This window comes from Leucoraja erinacea, chromosome 22 (assembly GCF_028641065.1).
Source record: "Leucoraja erinacea ecotype New England chromosome 22, Leri_hhj_1, whole genome shotgun sequence".
Classification (NCBI taxonomy): Eukaryota; Metazoa; Chordata; class Chondrichthyes; order Rajiformes; family Rajidae; genus Leucoraja; species Leucoraja erinaceus.
Genome location: NC_073398.1, coordinates 1,835,785 through 1,850,250, shown reverse-complemented (window position 1 = coordinate 1,850,250; position 14,466 = coordinate 1,835,785). Strand labels below are relative to the sequence as shown.

Here is a 14,466-nt window from a genome sequence, read left to right as displayed (position 1 = left end):
CGCGCGACCAGGAGCCAGACCAAAGCACAACGCCAGGGCCCGCCACCAAACGGGCCTCCCACCAGGGCCACCACCACCGACCTCCCCGCGGGCTCGCCCAGGCTACCGCAAAAGCGCCTCCCTCCCGTCTCCGCCAACTCGCTTGCCCCTCCTTCCACCCCCACCCTCCCTCTCATCCCCCCATCCATCTCTCCGCCAAACATCTCTCTCCCATCTATGTCCCCTCTCTCTCTCCCCTTTCCTTCCCCCTCTCTCCGACACATCCCTTTCCCCGCCCCCTCTCACTCCCCGCCCCTCTCCCTCCCCTTTCCCGAAACATCACCAATCAGGAGCGAGTCCCACCCACCAAAGTCGCACAGCTTGATGACGCCTCCTTTGCCGATGAGCCGTTCTGCGGCTTGAGATCCCGGTGGCAGGACGCGGTGGGAGGTGCAAGTAATGCAGAGCAGAGACCAGCTGGGCCTGCCAACCCCCCGCACCTGGGGGGGGAGAGAGAGAGAGAGAGGGGTGACAGGGGAGAGGAGAGATGGAGACGGGGGTGACAGGGGGAGGGAGAGGGGATGTTCAAGGGGAGAGAGAGGATGGGGTGATAGAGGGGGAGAGAGGGGAGACAATGGGGAGAGGAGAGGGTGTGACATGAGGAAAGAGAGAGGTGACAGTGAGAGAGGTAGAGAGAGAGGCGATGACAGGGGGAGAGAGAGGGGGTTGTGACAAGGCAGGGTGACGGGAAGAGAGAGGGGGGAGCGGGGGTGACAGGGGGAGAGTGAGGGGAGAGAGGGGGTGTGACTGGGAGAGTGAGGAGGGTGATGGGGGGGGGGGGAGGAGAGAGAGAGAGAGAGAGAGGGGGGTGACGGGGAGAGGTGGAGATGGTGGAGGGGTGACAGGGTGGAGGAGAGAGGAAGTGGGGAGGGGTTGGGGGAAGTGCCGCTGCCCACCTGCTCCTGGGGAAGCTGCCGTCATCCTCCAGCACATGGAAGAGCTCCCCCTGAGCAAACTCCGTTACCACCACCACCTGCGGGGTAGGCAGAGGCTCAATGAGGGGGAGGGAGTCAAAGCCCACCACATCCCAACCCAACCCTCCCAACACTCACCCCCACCCCCCACCACCCAAACACTCCCCACTCCTACCAGCACCTCACCCACACCCCACCCCCGCAATACCCGCACCCAAACACTCCCCACCATACACCCACCTCACCCCACCCCAACCCCAGCCCTCCCACCCCGCATGGACACCATCCACAATGCAAACATCCCCTCCCCCCCGCACCATGCCATGCCCAGGTGAGGTGACCACAGTCTGACTGCTGATCCCAGAGTCTACAGTGGGACTGCTGATCCCAGAGTCTACAGTGGGACTGCTGATCCCAGAGTCTACAGTGGGACTGCTGATCTCGGGGTCTACAGGCAGGTGGCCGTGACTACAGTCTACAGGCTGAGTGTCTGGAGCAGGGGGTGCAGTCGGGACCATGAGGCACGGCCAGAGCCGATGCCCCCCACTGTGGGTTTGGGGGATGGGGTGACCAGCTGCCCACCTGGGTGGGGGTCTGGAAGCTGTCAAGCATCTGGATGATATTGGGGTGACGCAGCCCGTGCATGATGTCGATCTCCCGCTGCAGGCTGCGTAGCTCCCGCTCCGAGCGGCCCCGCTTGGCAATGAACTTCAGCGCCACCACCTGTGGAAGGGCAGAGGTCAGCAAGGGCCTGGGTGAGAGGGTGAGTGGGGTGCGTGGGTGAGGTGGGTGAGGTGGGTGAGGGAGAGGGGGTTGGGGTGGAGGGGTGTGGGTGGGGATGGGTGAGGGGAAGGGGGTGGGTGGGTGAGGGAGAGGGGGGTGGGTGGGCGAGGGAGAGGGGGGTGGGTGAGGCGGGGCTGGTGGGTGAGGGGGGAGTGGATGGGGGTGGGTAGGTGAGGGGGAGTGGGGTAGGTGAGGGGGGAGAGGGTTTGGTTTGGTGGGGTGTGGGGATGGGTGAGGGGGAGGGGGAGGGGGTGGGGGAGGGGGGAGGGGGGGAGTTTGGGTGGGGGGAGGGGGGGGGGGTGGAGGTGGGTGAGGGAGTTGGGTGGGGTGGGGGGGGGAGGTGGTGATCGGGGTGTAGCGTGAAGGGTCAACACATCTGCCCACTGAACTTCTTACGACCCTTGTAGACGGTTGCCGAAGGAGCCTTGTCCGATCACCTGCAGCACATGGTAGTCAGTGACCGCGCTCTCCGGGGGCCTGACGCTCCATCACTGGGGGTGGGGATCACAGGCGTGAGGAGGGGGGGCAGCGTCTGCCTGTGGGCGGGAGGAACAAGCAGCAGCAGTTAGCGAGGGTCCACACACCCTCCCCCTCCCACTTCCTATTTCTTCCATTTCCCCTCCCCCTCCCCCCCCCCCCCCCCCCCCCCCCCCCCCCCCCATCATTCCCCTCCCATCTCATTCAAACCTCCCATTCCTTCACCCTTAAATTCCTTACCTTTCTCTCTCCTTCTCCACTCTCCCACTCCTCTCCCGCCCGCCCGCTGTTCTCGAGGCCCCGCGCCGCCGCCATGACAACCGGGTGCAGCGGCCAATCATTGCGGCCAGGGGCGGGACAGGACTGATGGACAGCGGGGCGCGACCAATGGGCGGAAAGCAGGCGGAGTGACGGCGCCAGTAGATTGACAGTCCCGCCGATAGCCCCGCCCCCATCATCTCCTCACCCCCTCACACACACTACCCCTAACCCTCCCCTCAACCCCTCTCACATTCCCCTCCCCTCTCAACCCCCCCACATTCCCCCTCCCCTCAACCCCCCTCCCCCAATCCCCACTCACATTCCCCCCTTCCTCCTCCACCCCCCCCCCCCCCACTCCTCCTATTTAAATACGTGAAATTTTCGATCTTTCCGAACCCCTTAAAAATGTCTGAAGAAGGGATCCGACACTAAACTTCGTCTAACCATTCCCTCCATAGATAGACACAAAGTGCTGGAGTAACTCAGCAGGTCAGGCAGCATCTCTGGAGAGAAGGAACAGGTGACTTTTTGAGTCGAGATCCTTCTTCAGACGAGCCACAGATCCAGCCTGACCTGCTGAGTTCTCCAGCGCTGTATGTTTTGCTCTTAAAATAAATTTGAGGTCCGCTGAAGAAACGACAAGATAGACCACTCTGGAAGTTCAGGTTTTGCTGCACACATCATACAGTAGAGCACATCATAATGAGTGAATTAATGGGGTTAGATTATTTTCTGTTGTCTAGAATTAATTGATACCCACCCTATGTACCTTATATCTTATATCAGCTTCGTTGTATGAAACGTTAGTAAATGCGGCGGCGCAGATGTCATTTACAATTAACATGCCTGCCATGTTGGCCTTCATAACAAGAGGAGTTGAGTACAGGAGCAAAGAGGTCCTTCAGCAGTTGTACAGGGCCTTAGTGAGACCACATCTGGAGTATTGTGTGCAGTTTTGTCTCCAATTTTCAGGAAGGATATTCTTGCTATTGAGGAAGTGCAGCGTAAATTCACGAGGTTAAGTCCAGGGATGGCGGGACTGTCATATGTTGATAGAATGGAACGGTTGGGTTTGTATATTCTCGAATTTAGAAGGATGAGAGGGCATCTTATTGAAACATAAGGTTATTAAGGGATTGGACAGGCTAAAGGCAGGAAACATGTTCCCGATGTTGGGGGGCCACAGTTTAAGAATAAGGAGCAAGCCATTTAGAAAGGAGATGAGGAAAAACGTTTTCACGCAGACAGTTGTGAATCTGGAATTCTCTGCCTCAGAAGGCAGTGGAGGCCAATTCTCTGGATGTTTTCAATAGAGTGTTAGATAGAGCACTTAAAGATAGCGGAGTCAGGGGATATGGGGAAAAGGCAGGAACGGGGTATTGATTGTGGATGATCAGCCATGATCACAGTGAATGGCGGTTCTGGCTCAAAGGGCCGAATGGCCTACTCCTGCAACTATTGTCTATTTCTTCAGTGAACAAAAATCACAAATTTCGATCAAGTTTAGCTCCTTGCCTCAGCCTCCTCGCCGAACACCCTCGAGCCAAAGACTTACACTTTACTCACCAAGGCACTTCACCTCAACAAGGCCGCTCCACTACAGCTCCACTTCTTATATCTGCTACCTAATCAACGACTTTATGGCTAATTAGTAGATTACTCGCAGCTGGGCCTTTGGCACTCTTTTTAAATCTTCTTTGCCTCCTACTTCCTGCCAATACTCGCTCTCGCTGCTGCTTCTCTCCGACTTTCACGGAAAACATACTTGGCGAATAAATTAATTACAATTACAATCATCTGTCAATTACTTCAGCATTTTGTGTCTATCTTCTTCAATTAACACTCTCGGACTCTCACATGATGATACATTCAAAATCGTACACACTCATTCATACACACAAGCGGTCTTGCAGGCAGATATTCTTACGTACCCACAGACGTTCACTCACAAACACAAATATGTCCACACACACACACTTATAAATGCTCATAGATTCATTCATGAAAACATACGCTCATATACTCATAGTAATCCAGTCAGACATGCTCACACACTGACACGTTCTTACACTCTACTCCTGCAGATACTGAGCCATTCTCATATGCTCATAAACCCTCATACAATGTCACAACTTCACACAGCCACATATTTACCCACTCACATAATTACTAATAGTCTCACACACGCGCATGCCCACAAGCGAGCACATTTGCGCGCTCGCACTCACATTGTACAGTCCCACGTCTCACATTCATACTGACACACCCACACACATTAACATGCCCACAAATCCACACACACTCACACACAGATTCACACACTGTGACGCACACTCACACACATGTACGCACTCACATTGATGTACTCAAACACTGAGCGAACATCAGTGAGAAGTGATGTGTGAAAGACTGGGTAACGGGGAGTGGGACAGTGGAATGGAGAGGTGGGTGGGGAGTGCACTTTAACCACATGTGATTTTTTCTATTACAAATCTCAAATTGTGGAGTACAGAGGCAAATAAATAAATGATGGGTCTTCGAGCTGCGAGCTCTTGATGGTAAGTCCGCAGGCCGCGGATGGAGCGATCCCAGGCAAGGGGTCAGCTGCGATGTTAAGTCCACGCCGCGCGGTGGGGCTCACGGCAGTTCGAGGAGGCCTCCAGCTCCATCGATGGAAGGCTGCAGAGCGCCGTGATCCAAAAATTAATCACATCTCCGGCAAGGTAAGAACCTGGAAAAAAACGTTTCCCCCGACCCCATCCCCCTCCCCCACATAAAACAAACCGGAGAACATTAAAACAAACTTTTATCAAACAGTAAAAATTTAAAAAAGATGAAAAAACGAACAGACTGCCGGCAGAGTTGCCATCGTACGATGCCCCTGGTGAACGTAGACCTCCATCCGGTCTGATTTTAATCCACAACAGTGCAATGCCTCCCATGCACCAGACATCGGGCCACTCTGTATTCGGAGACACGGTGCATGTTTAAAAGACATTATAAGATCCTTTGACATTTATTCCAGGTTGATAAGGTTCACTTTGTCTGCTGATCAGCGACAGTCAGAGAGTGGAGATCCAAGTTCGAAAAGCTTCATTGGCTGCATTTCCACCGCCACTGCAGCACGTTTATCCTCACATAACTCTCTGCAAATCTGCACCCCTTGCTCCTTCTACTGGTGGAAACAGCTTCCACCCATTCACCGGCTCCAAAACGCTCCCGACCCTATGCCTCTATATTAAACTTCCTCGCAACGTCCCCGCTCCATGGAAAACCAGGATCCGCTTCCTCCGTCTCAACCACGGAACAGGAACTCCTTATCCCTAAATCCATTACATTCAATATCTCCTGCATCCTCCCAATGATTCCCACATCATTCCTTAAGTTTGGTGACCAGAAATAGACCTCATTCTCCATTTGGGGCTAAACCTTTGTTATATATAGATTCACCGTAACGTCCTGCTCTTGTACTATGAGCCTTCGTTTATGAAGTCGTTTGTACCTCTCTTTCAGGTTCCTGGTCTATATCTCATGAGAGTAACGATCACCACTGCCATGCTGGAATGGGCCAGCCGGCAACATTTCCTGATGGCTATATCACTCTACTGGGGGACCAACAGATTTGGGACAAGCCCTAACCCCTATTTCGAAGCAGACCGAGTCATTGCTAATACGGCGAAATGCATTGCACCTGCAGAGGCTGCAGGCAAGATTCATCAGGATGTTACGTTTCAGTTTTTCTTTAGTTTTAAATAGTTGCATGTAAGGTCACCAGGTCAAAGAGCATGACGCACGGAGCAGCTCAATCCTTCTGGAGGACGGCAGCCTCCGGCATACACTGTTAACACACAAAACGCGTATTTTCTTACCTGTCAAAAGCCGCCGAAATGGTCAATTTTTGCGCTGTGAATAATTGTGGAGGGTGAGTGAGTGCTTGAACCAAATGCTCTAGTATCTTTGCTTTGAGCCCGAGCAACAAGGTGTAAGCGGCCGAAGGAGCGCATCCCTCAGGACAGCCCCCACATTTCCCCCAGGGGCCAGCTCTATCCGGCCGCCCTCTGCCCCGTCTTCCCCTGTGGGCCGCTCTGTCACGGGCTGTGGGTCGGCAGCGCCCACACACGGGACTGCATAGAGTGGGGCCGCAGCTTTGTTGTCTTCGTTTTTGCAACCTGCTCTCATGTGTCTCAGTCTCTCCTCTCTCTCTACCACTCTTGCTCCATCCCTCTTTCCCTCCCTCACTCTCTCCTCCTTACTTTTTTCCCTCTCCCCCTGCTCCCTCTCTCCCTCTTTCCACCCCTCACTCTCTCCACTCCCTCACTCTCTGCCCCTTGAGCCCACCCACCATTCTGTAAAATCAAGGCCAATCCCAATGTAACTACAATCCCACTGGTAACCTTTCACCACCAGGCTCATCCAGAATTCTACAACTATCTGGAAAATAATCAAAGGCTCAACTTCCACTGAGGAAGAGAATTCCAAAGACTCATTGTTATACGGGAATTTTCCAGAACAGTCTGTGACTGTTGGCTGTGGCTGTGGCCATAGCGTTATGTTTAAAGCCCATAGCACTCCCGCAGGTAATGCTACATTTAAAACCCACAGCGCTGCAACCGACAGCTCTTCGTTTAAATTCCCACGCGTTAAACTGACAGCGCTCTGTTTAAACCTTTGAGCACCAAACTGGCAGTGCTTTGTGTATCACCTTTACACCCAGATTTTACATTGTTCGCGGGCCAGATGCGGGTATTTCCCGAAATTATTTCATTTCCCTAAAATTACCCGAAGACCACCAGAATTTCCCGAATTTCGGGTAATTTCCTTCAAAGTGGAAAGACTGCTGGGGCACACACTGGGACCTTCCTCTCAATCAGATCCTCTTGTTCGGCGGTTGAGTGCAACTCGCTTCCACTCCAGTTCAGCTACTTTACTGATGGGCCCTAGATGCACCATAGAAAGCACACTGTGGGTTGCTTCACAGCTTGGTTTGGGGACAGGTTGCAGAGAGTCGTGGAGGCAGCCAAGTCGATCACAGACCAGACTACCCATCATCAAGGATCAAGAAGCATTGATGAAGTATAATAGTTGATCTACGTTGAGGGCGTAGAACGCTGAATCATGACGAAAAGATGTAGAATTGCAGAACACAGCTTCTGCTGACTCATGGATCTCCATGTATTCAGCACGAGAACAAGGAACAACCACCTTAAATTATCTCATGAAACAAATCGGGTGCTTGTAGATCTTCAACATATGTTTAAACTGTGCAGCAGTTTAGGCAAGATTAAGACAAATTCCGATCAAGGACTTGCAACTGTAACGCAGTTTCTCTCTCCACACATCCTGCCTGGCCAACTGCAGACCCATTCCAATTCCACGGACTCTCTGAGCTGCTTTGTCTAACCTCCTAGAACCTCCAGGGTCTGGAATCAGTTGGGTATTTTGCAAACGGGTTTGTTGGTGATGGGAATCCTTCTTATACACCTGGAAGTTTAAGGAGAAGGTCGATGGAAAGGCCTGAGTGAGGAAGAAAGGTTGCGTGTCCCGTAGTTTAGGGAGAGAAAGTCATGAGGAGCGATATAGATCCAAGTTCAGCTTTGGGACAAGTAAGAATCCCATTATTCCGTTGTTCGGTACATTAGACAATTCACTTGACCCCCCCCCCCCCCCCCCCCCCCCCCCACACACCGATTATCTCCCCCTCACTCAGCTTGAGGGCGACAATAAATATTTGAAAGGAAGGGAAAAGAACGAGGCAGATGATCAGTGTAAAGGGATTGGATTATTGAAAATTACACCCACTTACAGTCATATATCACAATAAAACTATAACCCAAACTACTTGAAATCTATAGCTTGATTTTAACCTCCGTTTGTGAATGCCCGTGCCTGACAAGTGGCTTCTGTATTTCCTAAAGTTAAAGTGTGGTGAAAAGAGAGGAAGTAGCAGCGAGACATCAAGTTGCAGAAAGAGAGGGGAGGGAGGGAAACACGGAGAGTTCCATGTATCCACAGTGGGGGGGGGGGGGGGGGGGGGGGGGGGGCAGGGAGAGCCTGATCACGACGGGCTTCTACCTGGAAACAGTCATTCGGTTGGATCCATTCTTTCAAAGATCCGTTCCAAAGAAAATGAATCTGTTGTGTGGAGAGGAAACGTTGCTCACACGATATAAACACAATGATACAGCGGACTTTAGGACCAGGGGGAACCCGGCCACAGCTCAGGACCCGCCGCCTACGACTGTTGCTGAACCCGCGGGAAATGCGATTGTTTCAATCTTTATATTTTCACAAAAGTTATTCTGTTCCATTGACGGACACGGTTAACGCGTTAAAATGATCGGATCGACAGCTCTGATTTAAGTTGCTGTTTATTTTACTCTTCCCGCATTTACATTGCCCCTAATTTTATTCCCGCACTCACTGGGGCTTGTTTCACGACGTGGAAATTGGGGATTAAATGGGAGCCGATCGTTCAGCGCCGGCGTGTTGTCCACCGGGTTTCTGCCCCACAGCCCCAGGCTGAGCCCCGCTCCTGATGCCGCTCCTGGGACCCGACCATTTTACCTATCCGGAGCAGAACCGGAGCAGATGCTCAGCAAGCATCTATCATTACTCCTGAAGAAAGGATAAAGTTTCTCCGTGAATTTATTCCCACTGAACGTGTGGAGATGGGACTTGGTGTCCGCGTTGTAAAATGAAACTGTCCCGGACTCGTAACTGAGATAAACTCCCACCCTCCAGGGGACGGGACGGTCGCTGAGTGGGGATGGAGGGGAGGTGAATGCATCAAACCCATCACCACACGACCGCCCGATGATCCAGAATCCAGTCTCCGGGGTCAGTGTGACACCTCTCTTTCTCTCCACAGACTCTGCGGCGACTCCCAGACTCCAGTGCCAACTCGACGCCGTCACCCCCACCACCCAGTAATGTCTCCCCGATGTGAATCCCTCCGATCCCAGCACAAACGGCTTGACCGTAAACCTCTTCCCGGTGTCAGGGAGACTCCCAACGGCCCAGTTAGATCTCACGCTCTTCCGATCCTCAGACACCTCGAGCCTCGGACCTGCTGTTTCCACATCCAGGGTGACGGAGACTGGGGGGAGAAGCAGAGAATCAGAGAGTCCCCAGGGGGGTGGGGTGTGCGGGTCGGGGGGGGGGGGGGGGGGGGGGGGGGGGAGGGAGAATCGGGCAGCGAGGGCTCCAGGACCCAGGGGGGAGCAAATATGAAGTGAAGTAGGCCCCCGCCCTGAGGTCTGTCCTAACATACAATGTGATCATGACTGATGTAAACTGGCACCGATTCCTCTTCTGTGCGAGTTCCCAATAACGCCCAAGGTCGATCATTCAACTATGTATCTGTCCATCACATATTATGGAAGAATATGAGAAAAGGAAACTACATGTTTTACCTCGCTTAATGGCGTAGATTTCTCTCCACAATGTGCTAATCAAAAAGTGGTGATCAAATGTTTCAATCTGCAAGGCTCCATCTGTCACCGACAATGTTTTGAATTCATCACTAACCCTGCAAATAGTTAACAGCATGGTGTAGACTGGCATCAATTTTTAAAACATTTTTTTTGACAAATATATAGTGTTTCAGTCAAGAGAATGTCCTACCTCTTCTTTCGACCAAGTTCCTCCTGAAATAAATAAAACACAAATCCGAATTGAAGGAGACGTCAGCAGATATTTCACCCAAATTACTACAAGCCTCTGAAGTCACACAGACAGAAAGTGGATATTGCCTTGGGGACAGAGAACCAGAGATGAAAGCAGACGTAATGTTCATGATTGAGAATATATAATTTACAGGAGGGCTGTGCAGCTCATGGGATATTGTCTGATGAAGTTATTAGGGATGATTGGATGATGAAAGAATTTTAACATATCGATATAATTAAAAGGGAGGAGTTAGTAATAATATTGCATCTCCTTACGAGACAAAAGGTCAAAGATGAAATGAAACATGGTCTTTAATAAATTCCATACGAAATACAATAAATAGAACGTTAAGCTCACTCGAGCAGGAGAGGCTAAGGCAATATCAGGAGCAGAATAGACCCAAGCGCTCAGTGGCTGAAGGATTAAGGAACCCATAAAGGTGTGGGGCACTGGCCAGGTATAAGTTGCTGTCATCAAGCCATTTTCTAGTGTATTAGTGTGTGTGTGTGGAGTATAGAAGCATGTAGGAGCACAATTAAGAGGAAAAGCAGTAGGACAAAAAGAGTCATGTGATAGCTTTGATAAACAAGAGAATCCCCACAGATTCTATAAGTATATCAACAGCAAAGGGATAATAGGGAGAGTACAGCTCCCTCTAAGTTGAAAAGGACAACTGGAGAAAGTATAGATCCCTTCAAGTGGTGACGCGTAAGTCACGGCCAGTTGAATAAATCCATGGGACTTATTAAGTGTATCCTAGCTTTGGGCTGGTTTAGAGCCCCAAAATAATTATCCATTTAAATTGACCATGTGGTAAATTTTTCCCAGGGTCTTATGATTCCTGGAGATTTCCCCTTAGCGAGAAAATATTAAATAATCACACAGTGATGAGATTACAGCAAATTCTTGCCAGGCAGTCTGTATGCAATACTGAAATCCCATAGATTATACGCAAGGCCGTTTAGTTTGGGAACAACAGCAGCACAGCGCTGGAACAGACGGACCATTTACCCAGTTCTGAATTACTGGTAAATGCGGCATTTATTTCATGAATTTCATCCATCATTTTGTGAATGCACTTTCATTTTGACAAACTGTATTGTAACAGCTCACCTTCAGAAATATCACACTGTCCTTTTGATCCATCTGTTCCTGTAACTTTGCGAGTTCCTCCTGAACTGAATTTAAATTATCTTGAATCTCTCGGACATTCGCCACCATTTTATGTACAATTCTCTTCTCATCTTTACGGATATCTGCCAGTAGGCGCTGTTCTTTCTCAGTGAGAATCTGCTGCAGTTCAGCAAACTGGGGATTTGATCTTTAACTGAAGGCTGTATGACTGTTCCTGTCAGATGAAAGGTGAATATCAATATATTATATGTGATTCCACTGTATTTTCTCAAGGCATGCATGGACGCATTTGCCCACCCAACCTTGAGACATGTGGTGCAGGAATAGGCCCTTCAGCCCACCATGCCCGGGCTTGCCACTGCACCTATCTACACTAGTCCCATGGCATTTGTTACCTTGGAATGCTTCTGAAATTCTTCTGAAATAGCTTCTGAAATTCTAGGCAAGTAGTCTACAGTTCCATCATTCCCATTCCCAAAATCCAATTCCCTACAGCCAATTCCATTCCACATGTCCTAGACTCCTGACTTACAGAGGGCTATGCTATTACTACACACAAGACAGGGATCAAATATACACAAGGTCAGGAAATTGAAACTGGAAAGCCTCACCAGAACTCCAGAAACCATCAGTTGATGTTGCTGCTCCATTTGCTCAATCTCTGATTTCTATTTAATTCCCACTAAATTGTCCACCACCCACCTTCACAGGGATAATTTATAGGTAGCGATTGACCATCTAACCAGCATGTCTTTGGGAGGTGAAATGAATCCGATGCGGTCACAAGTAGAACGCACGAAACACAGGGACAGCACCAGAGGTCAGGTTCAAATGAGATCACCAGAATTATGAGACAGCAGCACTAATTAGTCACAGATTCCATATAATCACACTGCACAGAAACAAGTCCTTCTGTCCTGCATGTACATGCCGAACAAGATGCCCCATCTACGCTAGTTCCACCATAGAAACATAGAAAATAGGTGCAGGAGTAGGCCATTCGGCCCTTCGAGCCAGCACCGCCATTCAATATGATCATGGCTGATCATATAACTCAGTATCCCGTACCTGCCTCCTCTCCATACCCCCTGATCCCTTTAGCCACAAGGGCCACATCTAAATCCCTCTTAAATATAGCCAATGAACTGGCCTTAACTACTTTCTGTGGCAGAGAATTCCAAAGATTCGCCACTCTCTGTGTGAAAACAAATCTCGGTCCTAAAAGACTTCCCCCTTATCCTGTGACCCCTTGTTCTGGACTTCCCCAACATCAGGAACAATCTTCCGGCATCTAGCCTGTCCAACCCCTTAAGGATTTTGTACGTTTCTATAAGATCCCCCCTCAATCTTCTAAATTCTAGCGAGTACAAGCCGAGAATATCCAATCTTTCTTCATATGAAAGTCTTGCCATCCCAGGAATCAGTCTCGTGAACCTTGCAAGAATGTCTTTCCTCAGATTAGGAGACCAAAACTGTACGCAATACTCCAGGTGTGGTCTCACCAAGGCCCTGTACAACTGCAGTAGAACCTCCCTGCTCCTATACTCAAATCCTTTTGCTATGAATGCTAACATACCATTCGCTTTTTTCACTGCCTGCTGCATGCCTACTTTCAATGACTGGTGTATCATGACACCCAGGTCTCGTTGCATCTCCCCTTTTCCTAATCGGCCACCATTCAGATAATAGTCTACTTTCCTGTTCTTGCCACCAATGTGAATAACCTCACATTTATCCACATTATACTGCATCTGCCATGCATTTGCCCACTCACCCAACCTATCGAAATCACCTTGCAGCCTCCTAGCATCCTCCTCACAGCTAACACTGCCCCCCCACCAGCCTGCATTTGGCCCAGTTTGTTCTAAACATTTTATCTCCATGTTTCTGCCTAAATGTCTTTTAAATGTTGTGGTGGTATCCAACTCAACTATCTCCTCTGGCAGCTTGTTCCGTATACCCACCACACTCTGTATGAAAACGGTGCCATCTAGTTCATCTTATAACGTTCCCATCTCACCATTAAACGTTACCCTAGCGTTCTTGGTCCCCCTACAAAGGGTAAAAGCCTACTGCATCCACCCTCTCAATTCGTTTCATGATATTATACACGCATGCATAAGAACACCCGTCAGACTCCTGCGCTCCAAGGAGTAAAGTCCTTGCCTGTCCATCCTCTCCCAAGACTACTGAGCGAAAGAAAAGTGCAGTCATGCCACGCGTCACAGGGATCAAATGTATACAAGATCAGGAAATCGAAACTGAAAAGCCTCACCTGAACGTCAGAAATCTTCCGTTTCTGTTGCTGCTGTATTTGCTGGATCTCCAATATCTTCTTTGTGAGAGATTCAAAGGAAGATTTAACCTGATCCTGGGGTTGGGTTTCAGATCAGAAAATAAATATGTCAGACAATATAGGAGATAAAGACTTATGTAATCCAGACCGGCTGGCATTTACCTTGTAGATTTCAACAGCTTCTTCTATCTGCATGAAGCGGTGTTTTACATGTTCCTGTCCAGCTGCACAAATCACACACATCAGTTTCTTGTCAGTTTCACAAAACAGCTTCACTTCTTCCTGATGTTTCTCGCAGTGACATTTACTTTCCTTCTCTTTCCGATTCAGGCTCAATGTTCTCGCTTTCTCAGACAGTCTCGCCAAGGCCCGGCTAACCCGGAGGGTGCGGTCCACGAACTCCTCTCTACACTCCGGACAAGAGTATTTCCTCTCCCTGTCCCAACTCTGTGTGATACAGGAGCGGCAGAAGTAGTGCCCACACTCCAATGAGACTGGATCACTGAAGAAATCCAGGCAGATGGGACAAATTGCCTCCTCGGTCAAACTCTCGATCTGATCTTTGGAAGCCATGTTAACTCCCACCACTTCCTAGTTCAAAATGCTTTCAATTTCGGGGAGCAGCTGATCCCTCTGCAGCAAAGATCATAGAGCTCTGCAGTACCGCGAGTGTCCACTGCGCACGCTGGCGTCTAAATCAGCGCTCCCACACCTCAACAAAAAATATTCCTGAAATAGAATACCAAATTACCTGGAATTTGATGGTATTTCCTGAAATTTTCAAAATTGCTTCCTGCGTGCTATTTGTTGTTGTTTTTTATTCGCGGGCACACGTCAACAACACAAAGAAGAACAAGACAAAACAGAGCTACGTAACTATACTGTATCTGCCTG

The 14,466-nt window shown here is 49.9% G+C and overlaps 1 protein-coding gene across 1 annotated transcript; it reads right to left on the bottom strand.

Moving 5' to 3' along the window:
- Positions 1-8,825: 8,825 nt before the first annotated feature.
- LOC129707625 (E3 ubiquitin-protein ligase TRIM39-like) lies at positions 8,826-14,233 on the bottom strand. The gene is given in 7 exon segments (XM_055652755.1): positions 8,826-9,570; positions 9,887-10,002; positions 10,098-10,120; positions 11,256-11,452; positions 11,454-11,490; positions 13,552-13,647; positions 13,735-14,233. Coding segments are annotated over 7 exon segments (1,416 nt in total). The 5' UTR covers positions 14,146-14,233; the 3' UTR covers positions 8,826-9,034.
- Between the last annotated feature and the right edge of the window lie 233 nt (positions 14,234-14,466).